Source organism: Eleginops maclovinus, chromosome 1 (assembly GCF_036324505.1).
Source record: "Eleginops maclovinus isolate JMC-PN-2008 ecotype Puerto Natales chromosome 1, JC_Emac_rtc_rv5, whole genome shotgun sequence".
Classification (NCBI taxonomy): Eukaryota; Metazoa; Chordata; class Actinopteri; order Perciformes; family Eleginopidae; genus Eleginops; species Eleginops maclovinus.
Window position 1 is genome coordinate 20328439 of NC_086349.1, and position 20921 is coordinate 20349359.

At 41.8% G+C, this 20921-nt stretch overlaps 3 protein-coding genes and 2 non-coding genes across 6 annotated transcripts; all 5 read right to left on the bottom strand.

Annotated features, from left to right (window-relative positions):
• Window positions 1–1397: 1397 nt before the first annotated feature.
• LOC134864552 (prostaglandin E synthase 3-like) lies at window positions 1398–5628 on the bottom strand. The gene is made up of 8 exons (XM_063883622.1): window positions 5358–5628; window positions 3905–4018; window positions 3681–3750; window positions 3453–3551; window positions 3255–3344; window positions 2948–3004; window positions 2551–2578; window positions 1398–2449 (listed from the first exon to the last, which is right to left on the bottom strand). Coding segments are annotated over exons 1-8 (480 nt in total). The 5' UTR covers window positions 5360–5628; the 3' UTR covers window positions 1398–2429.
• A 6033-nt stretch (window positions 5629–11661) lies between these two features.
• Window positions 11662–20229, bottom strand: naca (nascent polypeptide associated complex subunit alpha). Of its 2 annotated transcripts, XM_063894043.1 has the most exons (9): window positions 20132–20222; window positions 19018–19092; window positions 16221–16985; window positions 13050–13135; window positions 12733–12810; window positions 12485–12631; window positions 12250–12378; window positions 12031–12153; window positions 11662–11779 (listed from the first exon to the last, which is right to left on the bottom strand). In XM_063894043.1, exons 2-9 carry the CDS (start codon window positions 19085–19087, stop codon window positions 11765–11767), a joined length of 1413 nt encoding a protein of 470 aa, XP_063750113.1. In that variant the 5' UTR covers window positions 19088–19092; window positions 20132–20222; the 3' UTR covers window positions 11662–11764. The 2 variants fall into 2 exon arrangements, with proteins under 2 accessions (XP_063750113.1, XP_063750123.1); XM_063894053.1 differs by lacking the exon at window positions 16221–16985 and having other exon boundaries at window positions 20132–20229.
• Window positions 11855–11929, bottom strand: LOC134872622 (small nucleolar RNA SNORD59). Its single transcript, XR_010166833.1, has one exon. It is a non-coding gene; the product is annotated as a small nucleolar RNA SNORD59 (small nucleolar RNA).
• On the bottom strand, window positions 12881–12955 carry LOC134872628 (small nucleolar RNA SNORD59). The gene has a single exon (XR_010166834.1). It is a non-coding gene; the product is annotated as a small nucleolar RNA SNORD59 (small nucleolar RNA).
• LOC134871329 (skin secretory protein xP2-like) lies at window positions 14083–16214 on the bottom strand. The gene is made up of 2 exons (XM_063894064.1): window positions 14426–16214; window positions 14083–14365 (listed from the first exon to the last, which is right to left on the bottom strand). The coding sequence occupies exons 1-2, from the start codon at window positions 15209–15211 to the stop codon at window positions 14099–14101; spliced, it is 1053 nt and encodes a 350-aa protein (XP_063750134.1). The 5' UTR covers window positions 15212–16214; the 3' UTR covers window positions 14083–14098.
• Window positions 20230–20921: the final 692 nt, after the last annotated feature.

The window sequence follows — 20921 nt, forward strand, 5'->3', positions numbered from 1 at the left end:
TATTGCTTATGTAGTAATATGTAACATTAAGGTTGAACCTGTTTTATTTTATTAGAACATATGACAACATGATAAATACAACTTATTTTACAATTATTTAGCTATGAATCGTTTTGTATTATGCTTTATATATTCTAACAGTAACACTTGATAAATGAAGTGGAGTTTAAATTACAATCTGAATTTAAGGAGTAGTAATTTAGCATAAAATAAAAATAGTCCTGTAAAGTAGACCATAGACTCAGAACTGTAGCCTACTTAAGTACTCGAGTGGAGTAGTAAGTATCAGAAATCAGATCAGAAATACTTTATTTATCCCAAACTGGGGGGGGGGGGGGGGGGGGGGGGGCAGCCAGAGGGGAATTATTGTACAGGGTTATTGTAGTGGGCAGGAATGTTCTCCTGTATCTGTCCTTATGACAGCAGAGCTGGAGCAGTCTGTTGGAGAAGAAGCTCCGCTGTTTGTCCAGCTGCAGGGGGAGAGGGTGGGTGGGGTTATCCATGATGGACAACAGTTTGTTGTGTCCTCTCCACCACAGCCTCAAAATAGTCCAGTTTGATGCCGATGACAGAGCCAGCTTTCCTGATCAGTTTACTGATTCTGCTGGTGTCACCGGCCCAACTACTCAGTAGTGCCCGATGATTATGCTAATGTGAGTGTATATTTAGTCAAATAAATTCAAGTCTTCTTTCCTCTGCGAAAGTCATCCCCTTGCAGGTACATGACCGTGCTTTTATTTTAATGAGCTCCAGGGTGATAACAGGAAACGGTATTGCACATTACAGTCACCTTCTCGGATATGACAGTAAGGAAATCAGGCCTCAAGAGGAAGTATATTAATATTCTTGGCCGACGGAGCCTGCAGGTTTTTCTGGGTCCTAGAACCCAAACAGGAGTGACATTAACACAAAATCGTACTGAAAAAGATATATTGTATATGTCAGAGTTATTCTATTAAATGCAACAAGGTTAAAAGTGTTTTAGACACTATTCTTAATGTTTGACACCGTAAAGAGGCATAATTGAATCTTTTAAGTTATTTCATTATCACCATGCCAAATCAAACTATCCCAACACTATCCAGTGATGATCGCTGAAGGTGACGACCAAAACAGTTCTCAAATATTACAAGAAAAAAAGGTTAAAATGTAAATGATGTGTTGAACAAGAAAATGAATTAAAATATTTTGAAAGTAAAATGTTATTGATATTACAGACTGACTGTGGGCTGCTGTGGTTGCCTTTTTAACATCTTATCCATGATATATTTCAGTTTAAATCAATTTAATAACATAAGGATTTTATTAAGTTATTCTTTCTCCAAATAATTTTGTATGAAAATGTATGGTAAACCAAAAGACAAGTCAAATGTCATAAAAGAAAAAAGGCATTAAAATGATTCTTAAACAGTTTATTAGAAAGATGTAGACAATAAAAAAAAGAATTTCCACTGTAATTCAACATTGTCCCCTTACATTTTATTGACAGTGCAAATATAATTTGGTCATTACACGTTGGTATCGTTCGGACACGCCCCCACTGAGAAGGGATGATCATACTTGATGAACAAACGGAAAGAACCTGGAGAATAGCAACACACTAAATGATGCTTAGGCCCGACAAAGCTTCAAAGCCTCGTTATCAGTTGCAACACATTTCGCCTTGCTTCTGCAGTCTAACAAAAGTATGCATGTTAGGTGGGTATGGAGAGAGGTACAGTTAAGATACTAAATATGTGTAATCCATTCAGATAACCAAAGTAGGTGATAAACTGGGAAGATGCTGTGTTGATTTCAGAATATTCCAATTTTACAAACATTGAACAAGAAATAAAAGGGAAACATGAAAGCTGGAAGGTTAAGCCAAAAAAATGAAATACTGGCTTCCTTGATATCTAATTCACAGCACAAGGAAGGCTTTAGAGGAACCCAATCAGTAAATGCATCTAATTTTAATGATGTACAAAGCTAGTGTTTTTTTGTTTTTTTTTAACTCAAGAGATAAACTACACTGGTCGACTTACTTATAACCACAACATTGGGAATGGGTGGGCCTAATCATTTTTTATACCACAATTCAATTTGAAAACAAATTGTAAATCCGTTAAACACATATTGCTCAGTTTAGGACAACTACACAGCTTTTCGAACAAATAGTGTGTGCTTACTTATTTTAACAGTAAAACAAGATACCCAAAAGGTGCAGTACAGCAAATGGAAGTGGAGATAGCTGCTCTGTACAATACCATGCATATCAACCTTCAGTGTACTGATCGGTCAAGAGTTTGGAGCTGAGGCTATGGATTTAAATATGGCTACTGACTCATATGTACAGTTGTTTGTCACTGCCTTCGGTTTCAAGATATACATTTGTTATGATTCCTCTTGCCTTCTGTTCTTTCATTTCCTTTCTAGAGTCTTACAGTTTTCTATTCCAAGTCTGGCATTTCTAAAAGAAAAGTGGAGCAGAAATTACATTAAACATTACATCACAACATTATAATCAAAAATGGAACCCAAGACTTACAGATGTAGTGCATAAATACTTACTGTCATCATCGCTATCTGCAGACTCCTCCTGAAAAGACAGCAGGGATGCGGTTAAAACGTGTCGCATAATAAACCTGATTAAATGGTTTGCTATCAAACGAAGACAGCCTTGGCCTAGTTGATTGTTTGTTCTTTAATTGTCAGAAAACATTTAAAAAAAATGTCCATCCAAATTTCTCAGTGTAATGTCTTTAAATGTCTTGTTTTGTCAGTGCCAAAGCCCAATATATTACCATTCATAGCATGTCAAACATAAAAAGTGAGTTCTGTCGGTAGACAAAGATGACTATTTGTTGCAGCTCTACTGTTCAACATATAATTTATGATCATTATTATTTTCTCAATATAACCATAATGCATACAAAATTAAATAAAAAGGGGAAATATTGATACTTACATCCTCCGCACCGTCTAGATCAGGGAGGTCCTCCTCACCTCCCATGGTGTTCATCATCTGTAATATAAATCAAAAAATATTAAAATCGTTAAAAAGTACTATTAAACAAATGTTGCTACCACAAAAGCTATCATAGAAACACTCAAAGTAGGACAATGGTGGAACGTCTTTGGAATCTTTCTCACTTTAAGAAGTGGGCACAAAGAGTGAACCATTTTGAAAAGCTCTTAGATATGGGGCAAACATAAGACTCCATCAAGGTATTTATAAATAACTTCACTCATTCTGATCAATAGATAGTGCTTACGTCTGAGAATTGATCAAAGTTGCCCATCTCCTCATCTGAGTCGTCCTCCCAGTCTTTCCAGTTGTTGAAGTCGACACTGAGCCAACTCAGCTGTAAAAACACAAAATAGTGATTTCTCATTAATGACTTTCAAATATTGAGCATATATTTACCACAATGTATCGCTAACTATTAGCATTTAAAATGAATGATACACACCTTAGCCTTCTCTTTTGTTAGCCTCGGCCATGGCTTCCCTGGTTGTGCCTTTCGTAGATATAACAACACTGAGCGATCTGTGCGTTTGTGTTTGGATTCCTTCATTGAGGTGGACAGAAAACATAGAAATATTTGGTCAATTTCCTTATGCATTTTGTACATTTTAAATCTGCACAATCTTAATGTTCTAAGCCATATTTATCAAAGCACTGATTCAGCCTAACTTACATTTTCATCGATAGCTTCAAAAAGGTCCATTTCGTTCTCATGTTTGACATTGTCAGTTCCTCCAAGACAACTGAGAGGGAGAAGAAGTGATGTTATTATGGGGGGGGGAGAAACAGGTATGGCATCAAAAATCGGCATTTAAAGCGGAACCAACAGCATAGGCACTCATTTGTGTGTGCATAAAATAAAAATATATACTGAGAACAAACACGGGAAAAATTTACCTGAAACCACACTTTGCTTTATCAAAATTGATTTTAACGTCTTTGCTGTCTGCTACGCAGAACTCTATAAAAACGCAGTCCCTCCTATCGTACCACTTGGCAGTTGCTGGATGCCTGTGGAGAAATGGAAGATAACAAAACATCAACACATGCAACAAGTCTAGATAGTCTAGACAAATTGAATAACCACGTGTAAATCACCAGACAATCGAAGTAGAGCTCTTGGTTAGCACCTTTAGAGGGGGCTTTAAACTAATTATCCAGCTCAGGATTAAAACAAAAAACCTTTCTTTTAGTTGTAAAAAAAAGTTAGAGCTCATCCGACCCACAACTTGCATAAAATATACATTATACAGGTCACAAGTGCTGCTGACAGGTGGGTAATTCTTCAGGCATCAAAAGCCTTTGTATCAGGTTGCCATGCAGCATCCAGTTACACAGTGTGCTCCTGTGTCAAGAAGCCTCAAAAGTTAAACATCTCTGCAGGCTCAAATATGAAAAGTGGATGAACAAGATGGCTGGAACTGTTTAGCATAAAACCATGTGCATTGTTAAGATTAATGCAAAAAATGTTTACCTTGTAGCCGCAACAATAAAAATCATGTAAATGCATTTAATGAGGTCCAAACTACAATACTTAATAAAACTCAATTTAATTACATTTGGAGATCCTTCTCACTTAACAAACGTCTTTCTACGTTAAAAAAAATGTAAGTATTATGAGATGTTTGATCGTTCTCCCACTATTAATTGAGAGATCTAACGCTACAGGGCAGTGGTTACAACACTGATCAACAACGACGCAGTTTATTTAGTAGTGTTTTATTTATTTATTTTTATTATTCAACTACAAGAGTGATAGGGATTTCTTCTTTCGCATGTTTGCCCATGCAGTTGTACTATAGGAATTAAACGGGATGATAAGCTAAATCCTCCTACACATTAACGCGGACCGACCATGTCATTGCGTGGAAGCTAGCCTTAAAGACAAATGTTGATTAAACCTGGCTCAATCCTTTCACAACTTTGCAAATCAGGTCGATAACTCTCCACACGGTCATCTTTGATTTTCACATGCAGATCCTAGATATTCTTTGTAAAGTTTAAATCATGCAAAAAACCTGATGCTAATATAATGATAGCCAGGCTAACAACGCTGCCGCTACCACTACGCTGGTTAAGCCATGCGGTGCACCTTGCCCAAGTAGCTGCATTTTTTTCAGCTAATGCTGGGTCTGCAATCATCACTGAGATGGTACATCGTGTTATTTAACATAGTACACAAGGTTCAAGCTAGGTAGCGAGTGAACGTTAGCTTACAATTCATTGTGGCAAGGCCAACCTCCCGCCTTTGCACAAGCATGTTGTCAGGCGGCTAACATTAGCTACCTAGCTAGCTCAGCAGGTTGTACTATCGCTCTAAGCATCCTAGTATTAACTCTCCCCAACTTACATGTCTCGACGTGAAGTGGGCTTCTTGTTCGTAGATAAAACAGTCACGGGAAAAGAAGGGTAATGCCTGCAAATGAAGGGGAATGTATGCTGCCCACAAACAAGTAATGCAAACGCCTCTCGTATGATGTGGACTCTACTCCGGATCTTGTTGCGTATCCCGGGATAAGAATGGCAGCACTGACGCAGTAAGAACGTACTAGACGTTTCTAGAGTGTTCAGCTGCGGCTGATGTGAAGCAGCGTGTGATCGGGTGTGGAGCAAATCTAATGTGATTTACTATGATTTCAGTACCACCCAGTATGATCGCCTCAAATAAACTGAATCATGAGAGAATAAATCGCATATAATATAACATTTCTGGTTAGAGGTAAATCAAGTTATATATCTAACATAGAGAATATTGCCTTTACGACATTTGAGTAGCGTGAACGTCATCACTGATATTATACTATAACTAAGGCTGCTACTACTACTACTACTACTACTACTACTACTACTACTAATAAGAATAAAAATAAGAATCACGAGCTGAGATTTTCATTCCTTTTTATTATTAACGCGTGCATAAACACTATTTAACTACTGTGAGTGTTTAAAACATTTTAAATGAAATGAAAAGTTTCTGTTAATGTATTCTGCCAATTATTATAATTTGTTTTCTGCTGAGGAGACTGAGGTCTTTTGGGGTGCAGGGGGCACCTTCTATGACTCTGGTGGCATCAACCATCCTTTATGGCGTGGTCTGCTGGGGCAGCATCATCATGGCTGCTGACAGGAAGCGACTGAACAGACTAATGAAGAAGGTCAGTGTCCATCCATCCATCCATCTTCTCCCGCTTGTCCGTCAGGGTCGCGGAGGTAACAGCTCCAGCAGAGAGCCCCAAACTTTCCTTTCCCTGGCCACATCAACCAGCTCTAACTGGGGGATTCCAAGGCGCTCCCAGGCCAGCGAAGAGATATAATCCCTCCACCTGGTCCTAGGTCTACCCTCGGTCTCTTCCCAGCTGGACGTGCCTGGAACACCTCCCTAGGGAGGCGCCCAGGTGGCATCCTCGCTAGGTGCCCGAACCACCTCAACTGGCTCCTTTCAACGCGAAGGAGCAGCGGTTCTACTCTGAGTCCCTCCCGGATGACTGAACTTCTCACCTTATCCCTAAGGGAGATGCCAGCCACCCTGCGGAGAAATCCATTTCGGCCGCTTGTATCCGCGATCTCGTTCTTTATGACCATACGTGAGGGTAGGAACGAAGATGGCCCGGTAGACAGAGAGCTTTGCCTTCTGGCTCAGCTCTCTTTTCGTCACAACGGTGCGGCAAAGCGACTGCAGTATCGCTCCGGCTGCTCCGATTCTCTGGCCCATCTCACGCTCCATTGTTCCCTCACTCGAGAACAAGACCCCGAGACACTTGAACTCCTTCACTTGGGGTAAGGCTTCATTCCCTACCTGGAGTGGACAGTACATCGGTTTCCTGCTGAGAACCATGGCCTCAGATTTGGAGGTGCTGATCCTCATCCCAGCCGCTTCACACTCGGCCGCGAACCGATCCAGTAAGTGCTGAAGGTCACAGACCGATGAAGCCATTAGGACCACATCATCTGCAAAAAGCAGGGGTGCAATCCTTAGCCCACCGAACTGCAGACCCCCTCCCCCACGACTACGCCTCGAAATCCTGTCCATGAATATCACAAACAGGATTGGTGACAAAATGCAGCCCTGGCGGAGGCCAACCCTCACTGGAAATCGGTCCGACGTGCTGCCGAGGACCCTGGACACAGCTCTCGCTTTGAGAGTACAGAGATTGGATGGCCCTGAGTAGAGACCCCCTCACCCCATACTCCCGCAGCACCTCCCACAGTATCTCCCTGGGAACCCGGTCATACGCCTTCTCCAAATCCACAAAGCACATGTAGACCGGATGAGCGTACTCCCAGGCCCTCTCCAGGATCCTTGCGAGAGTGAAAAGCTGGTCCGTCGTTCCACGACCAGGACGAAAACCGCATTGGTCCTCTTCAATCTGAGATTCGACAATCGGCCGGACCCTCCTTTTCAGCACCTTAGAGTAAACTTTCCCGGGGAGGCTGAGTAATGTGATGCCTCTGTAATTGGCACACACCCTCTGATCCCCCTTTTTAAAAAGAGGAACCACCACCCCGGTCTGCCACCCCTTCGGTACTGTTTCCGACTTCCACGCAATGTTGATGAGACGTGTCAACCATGACAGTCCCTCAACATCCAGAGCCTTCAGCATTTCTGGGCGGATCTCATCCACCTCCGGGGCTTTGCCACTGTGGAGCTGTTTAACTACCTCAGTGACTTCCCCCCGTGAGATTGGAATTGATCCCCCTTCATACTCCAGCTCCGCCTCTAACATAGAGTGCGGAGTTGTCGGATTCAGGAGTTCCTCAAAGTGTTCCTTCCACTGCCCTAACACACTATCAGTTGAGGTCAACAGTGTCCCATCCTTACTGTACACAGCTCGGATGGTTCCCTGCTTCCCCCTGCTGAGGTGTCGGACGGTTTTCCAGAACAACTTTGGTGCCGACCGAAAGTCCTTCTCCTTGGCTTCTCCGAACTTCTCCCACACCCGCTACTTTGCCTCGGCCACGGCTGAGGCTGCTGCTTCCTTCCAATCACGCCCCTCAAAGTGTCTCCATCATTGCCCACGTGTGCGTTGAAGTCTCCCAGCAAGACTAAGGAGTCCCCTTCAGGAGCCCCATACAGGACTTCTTTCAGGTTCTACAAGAAGGCCGAATACTCTGAACTGCTGTTTGGTGCATAAGCACACACAACAGTCAGAGTTTTCCCCCCCATGACCCGCAGGCGACCCTCTCGTCCACTGGGGTAAACTCCAACAAAGCAGCACTCAACCGGGGGCTTGTGAGTATCCCCACACCCGTTCGGCGCCTCACACCCTGGGCAACTCCGGAGAAGAATAGAGTCCAACCCTTATCCAGAAGTAAGGTTCCAGAGCCGACGCTGTGCGTAGAGGTGAGCCCCACCAGATCCAACTGGTAACACTCCACCTCCCGCACAAGCTCCGGCTCCTTCCCCCCCAGAGAGGTGACATTCCACGTCCCCAAAGCCAGCTTCTGTCGCCTGAGTCTGGTCCGTCGAGACCCTCTGCTTTCACTGCCACCCTTCTGGCAGCGCACCCGACCCCATCGTTGTTTCCCGTAGGTGGTGGGCCCACGGGACGGAGAAGCGGAGGTGTTGCCCACGTTGCTTTTTCGGGCTGTGCCCGGCCGGGCTCCATGGCAAGCCCGGCCACCAGACGCTCGCGGACGAGTCCTCCTTCTGGGCCTGGCTCCAGAAGGGGACCCCGGGCTTCCTCCGGGCCGGGTATCCTCGCTTCCAATTGTGTTATTCATGGAGTCTTTTTGAACCAATCTTAGTCTGGCCCCCTACCTGAGACCAATTTGCCATGGGAGACCCTACCAGGAACACAAGGTTCCAGACAACACAGCCCCCAGGTTCATCGGGGTACACAAACTTCTCCACCACGATAAGGTGCTGGTTCTCGGAAGAAGGTCAGTGTGGTGTATTAAATCTGCTCATATACAAAGGTAGGTACTCTCTGAGGTCATAGGTTGGGTAGGAAGAATGTTGGGTAATAGGAGGGTGCATAACAACATCTGGAATACATCAGGGGGGCCCTATGAAAGGATACATGTCACTTTAGTTTCAAGGTTTCAAGGTTTCAAGGTTTTATTTGTCATATGCACAGCAGATACAGCGTATATGTTGGCAATGAAAATCTTATGTCGCGTGCTCCTCCAACAACTTCACATACATGGTGCAAATAACATAAATAAAATAGTGCAAAAAGAGAGAAGAATATTTACAATAACAACAATAAAGATTTGAGGATGTGAAATATATACATATGTGGAATACATTGAAAGTATTTAAACACTTTACACTGTTGAATGAGGAGGTATGGGCAGATGCATATATTATGTATAGCAGATGTATATGGCAGATATGTATAATATATAGATATGTGTACTATAAACAGATATGTATGGCAGATGTGTATAATATATATATATATATATGTATGTGTGTACTATGGTTATTGATCACCTCATGTGAGCACACACACATTGGACACGCACACACATTTTCTCCTTTAAATAGCATGCACAAAGGGAAATCTGGGGACTTCCACAATTGTCTCTGGGAACCTCGTATTGCCCTGGTTGGTGTATGATACCATGCTGTTTGTAATAAACCTTATTATATACGGTAAGAGCTGGTGTCTCCGGAGACTTCTTCATCATCTTCACAAACATCGCTACAGAATATACCTCACCAGCTCTGTCCTCGGGAGTCCTCTGGACACTGTGGAGGTGGTGGGAGACAGGAGAATGGCAGCCAAGCTGTCAGACTTTACAACTAGCATTGACCCTGGTAGACCCCCCATGCAAAAAACCCAATAACAATAGCAAGAACAGTTGATGTGCAATATATAAACACAAATATGCCATTATCAATAACTGCAATACTATCTAGCTGCTATATGTCCTTCAGGATGTGTATTTTGTAAATTGTGTGTTTTTCTTGATATTTCTTTAATGCATATTTTCTTTTGTAAAGCTGTCTTTGGCTCTGTTGCTGCTGTAGCAAATTTAAATTTCCCCTCTGTGGGACAAATAAAGGGATTCTGATTCTGTTGTATTAGGTCTAATGACTTCATGAAAATTTGTGAAAATCCTTATCAGCATATTTAAATATTTTAATTTGTGAACACATTTACCATCATACAGTAAATATCAGCACATATTTACGAAATAGGTGCAAATGAACTGCATTTATCAAAACAACTCAATAGGAATGACATAAAGAGGGGACTTTAAACCTCGCCCTCACCACTGTTGCATATCTCTCTTTATAAATGTAGTGTTTGTGCTCCATGATCCATTGGTTTAAAAATGTTTAAGAAATGCCAGAATCATTTAACGTTATCATAATAAGGGCAGAATGAAAGTTTGCATACCTGTTTCACATCCTAAGAGGGCAAGTATTGCGAGGGTGTGCCAGGAGAAAGCTACCAGCTCCCTCCACACCCAATCTTTCAGATTGAGTGAACTTTTTGTAGTGGCATGCTGCGAGTTTGGTATTAAACTCTATATATCTGCAGTTAATAAATTAACAAGCTGTCATGCCCTTACAAATTCAACACATTATGCACAGAGGATCACTTGTTTGCAGATAGTCATGAGTAATTAGCTTGTCTTCTGTAAAGAGTTTATATTAAATATTCTTGGTTATTTTGGATTACATATTTTAACTGAAAGAAACCCTGACACAAGGGTGTGTGGATGTTCAAAGAGGCATGAGGGTCCTATAAACAAAAGGATCCACCAAAAGTCAGGGTAATCTGGCCTTGCGGCATCAATGAAGGACAGTCTTTCCCTCACCAAGTGACTCAACACAGAATAATGAAACAAAATGGAGTCCTGAGCATCGTTTCATTTTTATTTTAGAGTACTTACAATGCAGCTAACATGTCTGTCCAAGATTCTACCTTCAATTTTAACTGGGGAATTTTTTTATATTCATGACAAAATTACATTTTTAAATAAGCAGTTTCATGGTGATGAAAAGTAAATATTGACCTTTTGTTAAATAATACCTAGTAATGTCATTAGTTTTTGTAAACATTTCTATTTTATTTTTTGGTAGTGTGTTAAATCCAGCTTCGTTTACCAGCTTGTGGCCTTCCCTTTCTTCTTTTCTGGCACATCATTGATGTTACCGCCCCGTCGATAAATTTAATAGCGTGGCAACTTTTGTAAGACTGTAAATGTCATCCGCATATAGAGATAAATAATACAGGAACTGGTCAACATTTTACTTGTCACTCCAATTGAGTCTGAACGCTGTTCCCACTGACTTTTCAGATTAAAATTTGAATGAGAAAAAAAAAACCACATAACACATTGAGACACAACCTGTGGTGTCCTTGTGACTTCTCAAAAAGTGATGTGTAGTTGCAGTTTGATCCAAGACTTTCTGCTGAACACTTCACATAGTTTGTTATAAATTCATATACTAATTGTAGAGGTGAAATAATAATTTAAAACTAAATATTAGAAAACAGACTAAAAAACAACAATTAGAGCCTTTTTTCATATCCCGTGATTACCCCGATGAAGGAACCATACATCATTAAATTAGTTTTAAGTCTCTTGTTCTTGGATTTCTGACCTTCTCTGTTCTCAACCTGGTTAACAAGCATTTCTGACACCAAACCACAACAAATTGCCCCAATTCCCAATAAAGAGCAAAAACATCCATATTACATTTTATCAAGCCACAACTTTATTTCCATCTTGGGTATAAATTGTATAAACGAGCTCAAATCAGCAACCTTTCTTTAACCCTTTCGTGCCAGGGTCCCATTACATTGTCAACTCCTGCAAGAAAGCAACAAAAAAGGTTCATTAGGATGTGTGTCGTTTAATATTTTCACACAATTAAAAGAATGTTTCTCTTCTCAGGACAGAAATGTTGTCTTCAGTATACTCAGAAGAACGAAAGTCACTGTATTTAATCATCACCGAAGAGTTATCCATACACGTTTATCTACACAAATATGAGCGAACCATTTAAAATGGCCTGGTGCATCAAAATGGTTTACTACTATTAGAAACTGTTTAAGTCTTACCATAATAGCATTGACGATGTCGTTGTTGTTGTTTTTCAGAGCGCGTACAGCCTTCGCTCGCGACACGTTGGCTTGTGACATAACGAGTTCGATGTCTTTGACCTCCACCCCGGTCTCATCCACCTTTAAAAATAAGGGCAATGTTTTGTTACGTTTTGCACAATAACAAAAATGGTGTGTTTTCATCCGAGTTCCCTAAAAATAAAACATGCATCTCACCTCTTCTTCTTCGCTCTCCTCCTGTACTGTTGGCGTCTGTGTGTTTTCCTGGATGTTTGATACGGCTTCTCCCTGTACCTTGAACTTTTCTGCGGCAGCCAGCTGGGCCTGCTGGGAAAGATCTTCGATCTAGGGAACAAAGAGTAAAATGAAACATTACAAAACATTTTCACTCGAGAGCCTTTCGGGACATTTGAACCCTACCCAGTGGTAAGCATTGTTCTTTGCTACATACCTTAGCTTCACCGAAGACGATGTATGTGTCTGATGCAGGGCTCTTGTAAACGTCTGGTTTGGTGATGACGAACAAGATGTTCTTTGACTTGCGAATAGTGACCCTGGTGACCCCCGTTACCTGTCTAAGACCAAGCTTGGACATTGCCTGCAAGAAATACAAGTCATATTACAAATGTGTTCAATTCTGAGCTTCAAAGTAAGCAGAACAGTGCAAATGACGTAAATGAAACTGCATAAGATGATTACCTTTCGTGCTTTCTTTTCACTACGGCTCTGTTTGGCTTTGCTGACAGGTTCCTCGTCTATTTCAGCTGCTGCTGCAAGCTGTAAGAGACGTCCATTTTATCATCAGTATATCTTAGGAAATGTAATCCTATTTACTGTAAACACCATCTCTTCTCAGGACAGAAAGGCTGGCTTCAGGAGGCTCAGAAGAACGAAAGTCACTGTATTAAATCATCACTGAAGAGTAAAGGACAAATAACTGACTGTTGACATTGTTGTAGTATTCAAGAGGTACAAGTCAAAAGTGGACAGGATATTTAAGACTACACTAAACTCACCTGAGCCTGCTGTGTCTGTGTCTGTGCAGAGTCCTGTTCCTCCAGATCAGGGACTGAGTCATCGCTGTCAGACTCTGTACCGGATCCTACGGAAACCACCAACAACAACAACCAACTGTTAGTCACAACAAACCAAATACTACATATGTTAGCAAAAAAATGCTGCATCAATCCTGGGGAATGAAAAAGGCATGTTAAAAATGATTCAAAATACACTATATATATATATATGCATGTTTATTGGTACCCCAGAGAAATGCACACCTACCTAATATGTGGAAATTCCCAATACAAATCTAACTGAAATAACAAATAAATATGCAAAAGGGTCACTGTGACAACAGCAATGTAATGAATGTGAACTCTTGAAGTACCCTCCTGTCCAATTGCACATTCACCAGACCAACACCAGAACTTAATAAAATCTATATAAGATCGCACCATTGAACTACACAACCTCGTTGACTGTATGCAACAGAAAGAACTGTTCTCCAACAACATGATCCATGTAGGAAGCTTCCTTAATGAACCTCATTCAAATTTTACATTTACTTCACAACCTTGACTTTGTAGTAGAATGACTTGTCTAAGCATCTTGAGGGTTCCCACAACAGTGAAAGTAGGAAATGACAGCAGGCATAAAAAGAGAAAGAAGAAAATACCCTTGTCGTTCTTGATCACAGGCTCCACCTTGACTGGGGTTTTAGCAGTTTTGGGTGCTGAGATGGGCTCAGAAGGTGTGATTACCTCAACCACAGGTTTAACAGGGGCAGGTTTTGCAAGTGCCTCAGCAAATGACAGTTTATGGGGAGCTGGGGCAGGAACAGCAGGCTGAACTGGAGCAGGTTTCAAGGGCGCAGATGAGGTATCAGTTTCTGGTGTGGAAGGCTTCGTAACCTCAGCAGGAACCGCCTTAACCTCCACCACTGCTGGCTTTTCACACATAGCAGCAGGTTTGGGCAGATCTACCTCAACAGGAGCAGGTTTAGGTTCTGCAGCCGGTTTAACCTCAATGGGAGCAGGTTTTGGCATGTCAACCTGAACGGGAGCTAGTTTATGCTCAGACGCCGGCTTAACCTCAACGGGAGCAGGTTTGGGCAAGTCAACCTCAACGGGAGCAGGTTTGGGCAGGTCAACCTCAACGGGAGCAGGTTTGGGCAAGTCAACCTCAACGGGAGCAGGTTTGGGCAAGTCAACCTCAATGGGGGCAGGTTTGGCAAGTCAACCTCAACGGGAGCAGGTTTGGGCAGGTCAACCTCAATGGGGGCAGGTTTGGGCAAGTCAACCTCAACGGGAGCAGGTTTGGGCAGGTCAACCTCAACGGGAGCAAGTTTGGGCAAGTCAACCTCAACGGGAGCAAGTTTGGGCAAGTCAACCTCAACGGGGGCAGGTTTGGGCAGGTGAACCTCAACGGGGGCAGGTTTGGGCAGGTGAACCTCAACGGGGGCAGGTTTGGGCAGGTGAACCTCAACGGGGGCAGGTTTGGGCAGGTGAACCTCAACGGGGGCAGGTTTGGGCAGGTGAACCTCAACGGGGGCAGGTTTGGGCAGGTCAACCTCAACGGGGGCAGGTTTGGGCAGGTCAACCTCAACGGGGGCAGGTTTGGGCAGGTCAACCTCAACGGGGGCAGGTTTGGGCAGGTCAACCTCAACGGGAGCAGGTTTGGGCAGGTCAACCTCAACGGGAGCAGGTGTGGGTTCAGCAGCTGGGTTAATAACCTCAACAGGAACAGGTTTGGTTTGGGATACCTCTTTAACAGCCTCTTCAACAATTTTAGCTGGGGCTGTTATAGGAGCCTGATTGGCAACCTCAACAGTAGGAGCAGGTTCAGGCATTTTTAATGGCTTCACAGGTGGGATAAGTGGAGGTAGATCATCACCTGCTGCAAAGTCAGGGACAGGGATTGGAGAAGCTTTCTTAACTTCAACAGATGCAGGAGAGCTAGAGGCAAGAGCATCTGAAAATGAAACTGGAGCTGCCACAGCAGGTTTAGAGGTAACTTTGAAAGCTGCTGGGCATAAAACAGGCTTTGCAGCAGCTGCTGGGGCAGGTTCAGCTTCAACTATAGTTTGCTTGGGGGAAGCCTCTACTGGTTTTTCAAGAACTGGGTTGACTTTGCACTCTACAGGGGCCGGAGCTGGCACAAATGCCTCTCCCTTCATAGCTCTTCCTTGTTTGCCAGCCTTGACAACTTTTGGGGTAAAGCGGTTACCCTGATTAGCAGAGGAGCCGCCAGGAGAGCTAGCTAGGGGCGACGGCAAGGGCGAAAGGGGAGTAGAGGAGGAAGTAGATTTTGGTGAGGTGGGAGAGGAGGAAGAGGCAGACAGAGAGGAGCGTTTTCTTCTGCCAGGGACAGCCTTTGGGGCAGAGGAACCCTGATTCTTGGCATCTTTGCCTTTGGGCTTTGCATGGCCAGTAGCAGCCTGAGGTGTCAGGGTCGCAGCTTGGGCAGGAGGTGTAGCTGAATAGAAAAGTAATACTTTAAGAAAATATTGCTGGCTAAAAAGGAGACTTACTCATGCGGATTAAATCATCAAACCAAAACTCAATCTCCTTGCTTAGGGTTAGGAAAGGGACACACCTACCTAACAGACTGATGCAAAAATTGCAATCCAAAATACACAGTACATACTACTTAGTACCACACAGGAAAGCACATTATGTATTTAGTGAGGATGCACAAAGTGAAAACCATACTTTCAATGCATATGAAGCTGCCACATCACGATGAAATATAGCACTTGCACATAGCAAATGCATAAACGCACGAAGGATGGACAACTGAACAAGTCCTATAAAAAAAAGGTAGGACTGACACATGTCCTAATTTTAAGTTTTTCATTTTAAGCCATTCAACTTAAGATTTTTCGTATCCTCTCAACCTATTGAACAAACTGTATAAGAATGAAAAAAAAGCAGTACCTGGTCATTGGTTACAAGAGTGAAATAAAAACTACTGCATTAGCAACAACTTCAGATGCAGCAAATTTAAATAACGACCCAGACAAAATCCACTGTAAAAGAAGACGGAGAAGCATTTTACCTTTATTCATTTGAACCTGCCCTATTCATGTCAACTGTGAAAGAGTAAGCCAGACCTGATCAGAAAAATGCATTAAAAGTAAATACTGACAAAAATAGGGGAGGGCCTGCTTTTTAGGATAAACCAACCTGACGGGTGGCGAGTGGAAAGAGATGGGATGTGGTCACATTTGGAGGGCTGATTTGACTGAATGGCCTTGGTGAGAAGAGTTATAGCATCTTGTTTGTCCAGATCTTCATTTATGGTAGGCACGCCGACATTCACATCACCAGGCGATACTTCATCTTCAGCTGCGTCCAGGCAAAGATTCCTCAAGTTTTTCACCTCAGTCTGTGGAGCATCTTCACTACTTGCAACAACATCTTCAGTAGCAGATGGTTTTGGTTCATCAGGAATGTCTTCTGCCACTGCACTGGGCTCCTCTTCAGTGGTCTTTGCGTCAACAGAAATCTTCTCAACCTCCTCCTCGATGGCAGTATCTTCAGCAGCAACAGCACACTCCTGACTTTGAGCCTCTTCTGCTGGAGCTGCCTCTTCTGCTGGAGCTGCTTCTTCAAGGGCTGTAGGCTCTTCAGAGGAAACAATGGGCGCTTCGACAGCAGGCATAGATTCTTCTGGAACTGGCATGTCAGCTGAAGCCCCTGCTGGTTCAACAGTCGCCTCCTCCTGGGTGACAGGTGTGGCCACCAACACAGTCTCTTCAGTTTGCTCGGTTATTTCTTGAGTCGCAGTTACACCATTTGCTTTATCATCGCTGGTCTGAATGCTAGCTTCTTCTGGGGAGACTATCGCTTGAGCAGGATCAGAAGTCTCTGGAGGATTCTCCAGTGGAATTGTTTTGCTCACAGGAATGGCCATCTCTGGGGGAGCCGAGGAATCCAATACTCCTTCAGCTGATTAAGGAATATCAACAGGAGTAACAGGGGGAAGGGCAATCACAGTAATTGTTTGGTGAGCAATTTAGCTTCAACGTAAATGTTGAGAGCTTCAAGAATGCACTGTGAAGTGAAAAAGAAATTGTGCTCCAAACTAGGGCTGAACGATTTCGGGAAAATGAGCGGATTTTTTTTTTTTTACCAATGTTATAATCAATCGCAGAAGGATATTACTGTAAGCCATGTAAAGTAATATTATACGGAGTAACTTTTAAATCTGAAAGAATCATCTTTAAGTCAAAGTCTTATTAGTAAAACGTTTCTGATATAGCTTCCACATCTGATTTGCAGAATTTCTAAAAAGCAATTCCTCTGCTCCGAGGGCATCGACCATCACTCGCATTGACTCAAAACGTTTGTGTCGCACAAGCTGTTCTCTTCATCTGTATTCTTATTTACATACCTTACAGAAACTAGGGGTGCGGGATTTTAAATATTGCAGTTTTTGCATTTGATTACTTGCGACGCTGGTTGAAATTCGGTTTATCGTTCAGCCCTATCCCAAACGTGAACAGATCGATGAGTTCGTAAGAAGTTAATCAACGTGTTATTGGCTCTCGGTAGGCCAAAGTATAATAAAGAAGGGGGTGTTAGGTGCAGTAAGTAAAAGAAAAAATTAGGCCCGGGTCCCAAACTCCATGCAGTGTCCATTTGTGAGACAAACATCAGAGGATCTTTGCACAAGTATGCATAAAAAAACAAGCTATTCATCTGTTTACTAACATAAATGCATGAATTAGACAGCTCACCATGTGTGATTTATTTTACTGATGAATGGCGTTGTGGAGGTGTTACTTAAATATCTAGAAATCACTTTGCAAGCCAATACAAAGCCCTTTTATCCAAAAATGAGAGCATTGTGGTCAGCAGAAAATGAAGGGCTATGTGATATAATGTACACAAACAATATCCCTACGATACAACTACCCAAAACAACTCCTGGCCTTTTAATTGTAAGTGTCTCGTGCTTACCCACTTTGGGGTGAAGTTGCATCAGTATTAGCTTTTCTATAGACATTAGGGAAAACATTCATTGAAATATGGAGCCATTGCCTTCCAAACATCCTCTCAACTGCTCTGTAGTCCTGCTGGTCATCTTTACAAAATAAAAATGGGATCTTGCACCAAATAAAGTGCACAGTTTACTCTGTTAACACAAACGTGTATTTAAAAAATAAATTAAAAATGTGAAATGTGCATTTAAGAATTTTCCCAGTATTTTCTGTTTCCCACCCTGAGATAAAAGCTCAAACACACCCACAATAAGAGTCTTCAACTAATATGGATACCAGACAAAACTATTACATTTGATTAACCAGTAATTGCTTCATTTTTGGTCAAAAGAAAAGCATTGCCAACTGCTGACGTCCACTTTTATTAATAAAGTTGTAGGTGCAAATATAACCAAACTTGACAATAAGCTTTAAGAGTGTCATCACCCTGAAAAAACAATTTTTTTTAAAATGAGTGGCTGGAAAACATAAGTAATCATCCTAAAATATTTCTTGAAGGTCCGGCTAAAATGAACATAAAACCCAGGTCGACAAAGTGGTTTTTAGGGCATTTATCATGCAAAAGGAAAACCACACTAAACACCATGCATTGTGTGCTAAATCCAGTTGTCAGTGCAAGTCACCACACACCATTGTGAGTCCGTAAATAAAGAGAGGGGTCCTGGATTACTCTTTTCAAGCCTAACTGAGCAATATCCCCACTGCAGATCCCTCAGTGGGCAATCTACCATTACAAAGGTTCCACCAAATGGCTGGTGATGGCCAAAATAACCATCACCTGTTACGTCAACTCAGTGTCCAGCCAGCTGAGTCAACTCACTGAACCAAATAATCCTACAAATGCAATGTTGCTCTTGTACTCAACAAATGCCCACTAAGGAAGGCCATTTGTTGAGCAATGTACCCCACTTATGAGTCCCAGGACCCCGTTGTTTAATACGCATTATTGCATGCCTTTAAAGTTAAAATATACGAACCGGTCTCCACTTGAGGCTGCTGCAGCTCCTGCTCAGTGACTGGGACCGTTTCTGTGGCTTCACCAGGCATGGTTGCTGCAGGGAGAGAAAGAAAAGAAAATACATTTCATTAACACAAGCAAACTCTTAATACATACCTGTATGGGATCACCACAATTAAAAAGGATAGTAGCCAGAATATTTGTCTTTGTATTCATCTTTGTCAGTTGGCATGTATGGCCTGTCTGAACAGCCTCTGATCAACTTAAAAATATTAAATGCAATCACATCCAAAGGTGTATTAAGATAATTATGTTAGGCCTATATGGTTTTGGTAAACTCCTATTAAGTAGACTTGCCAACTGCATCTCTTCTGTCTATTTGAATGTTGTTAACAGAGAATACCAGCTGCTGCCCTCCACTAGGTTTATTTACAGCCCCTTCCAGTTGAACACAGATATAAATTCATACAATTAGTTTTGAAAACAAACTCATTTTATCTGCTAACTGACAATTGCATTCAGAGCATTAACGATATGTTAAATGGTCAGGAGATTTGTACGTATATGAAAAGTGTCATAACTGTGTGATCAACCTATGTGGAACATTCTTGAACAAAACTGCCTAAAGAAATAAGTTGATTTCAGTAAAAATTGACAACAAAGTTGGACCGTAGTGAGCTATTAAGAGAGTGACTTGCATTTGAACAGGTGACGAGCCCATGCTTTAGCTTCCTCTGTACTCTTGTTGAAGCAACATTAGCTAACGTTAGCTTTGGTTAGCTGACAGCTTGAGACAACCTCAGCAGGAGAACATTTTACGGCCAGGAACAAAGTCTACCATTTCCTATAGACTCACATCTCAAATGTGACAGAAATAAACCTAACAGCACCACACAATCTGCTCACTGCGGCCCTGACAGGCTGCTGGTAAACTGGAAGTCATGTCCCCCCCATTTTGAGCCTCTGATCGGCGTTACAACGGCTCATATATTACTTTACAGAGGGACGAAAAAATTCAAATATCTGGCCCAGCCTAACAACGCTCATTTACTTTAACGCATAATATCACTAATACATACGAAAATAAATGGACAACTGCTGGATGATGTTGGATTAGGAACGGAGAGACTCACCGACTAGGGATGCTATATCCAAGATGGCTGTGAGAGAGAACTTCTGACCTCAGCTCCGCGGTAATATCCGGTTCAGGGCCGAGAGTTCTACTTCCGGGTCATTTAAAGACACAGGACGGTTGTTTTTTTTGACTGTAGAAAAGATAATAATTTCCACATATAACACATCATGAACATATTTAATTAGGAACCTGGAATTCTAAAATAATTACATTTATTAAATCTACCACATATCAAACAAAAAATGCGATTAAAAGACAACTTTAAACCATTATATTGAGATACTCTCATTTATCCTTTCAGAAAGTTTCTCATTATCTTAAGATAGTAGCTCATATATTTTGAGGTTTGACATTATTTTGAGATACTAACTTTAATTTTGAGGATTGTTCATTATTTAGAGAATGTATAATACTTGTACTTTTGGTTATTGTACATCTATACATCTTTAAAAAAACAAATCAGTGTTATAATGTTATCATTACTCCATTGCATATCAGATGGGAAATAGTTTTCACTTCTGTTACATCTTTATTTCACGTTACAGATAAAGACTTCACAAACAACGATTTGTTTGTTTTGTCTGTTAAAAACTAAAAACCCATAAGTGTACAAACAAGTTAAAACTAGCTCTACTATCACAGTAAAATATTGCTTATAATAAAATAATACAATAGTGTTATAATACAAATCTAATTATATGAATGATTGCTTACTTATTTGTTTTATGTTTGCCAATTGTGTGTCTGATATTTCAGTACTACATAGAACAGTTTGTGAGTGATTTATT

What these genes read in the sequence shown, in the direction of transcription:
- LOC134864552 (XM_063883622.1), bottom strand. An exon ending in TAACAAAAGAGAAGGCTAAG is followed by an intron (nt 3,345 to 3,452) that starts GTGTGTATCATT and finishes GTGTTTTTACAG; the next exon opens with CTGAGTTGGCTCAGTGTCGA. An exon ending in TGCAGATAGCGATGATGACA is followed by an intron (nt 2,450 to 2,550) that starts GTAAGTATTTAT and finishes CTTTTCTTTTAG; the next exon opens with AAATGCCAGACTTGGAATAG.
- LOC134871329 (XM_063894064.1), bottom strand. Translation starts at nt 15,211, where the DNA reads ATGAAGGGAGAGGCATTTGTGCCAGCTCCGGCCCCTGTAGAGTGCAAA. An exon ending in CCAAACCTGCCCCCGTTGAG is followed by an intron (nt 14,366 to 14,425) that starts GTTGACTTGCCC and finishes GCTCCCGTTGAG; the next exon opens with GTTGACCTGCCCAAACCTGC.
- naca (XM_063894043.1), bottom strand. Translation starts at nt 19,087, where the DNA reads ATGCCTGGTGAAGCCACAGAAACGGTCCCAGTCACTGAGCAGGAGCTG. An exon ending in GTGAAAAGAAAGCACGAAAG is followed by an intron (nt 12,632 to 12,732) that starts GTAATCATCTTA and finishes TATTTCTTGCAG; the next exon opens with GCAATGTCCAAGCTTGGTCT. An exon ending in AGGAGAGCGAAGAAGAAGAG is followed by an intron (nt 12,154 to 12,249) that starts GTGAGATGCATG and finishes TTATTTTTAAAG; the next exon opens with GTGGATGAGACCGGGGTGGA.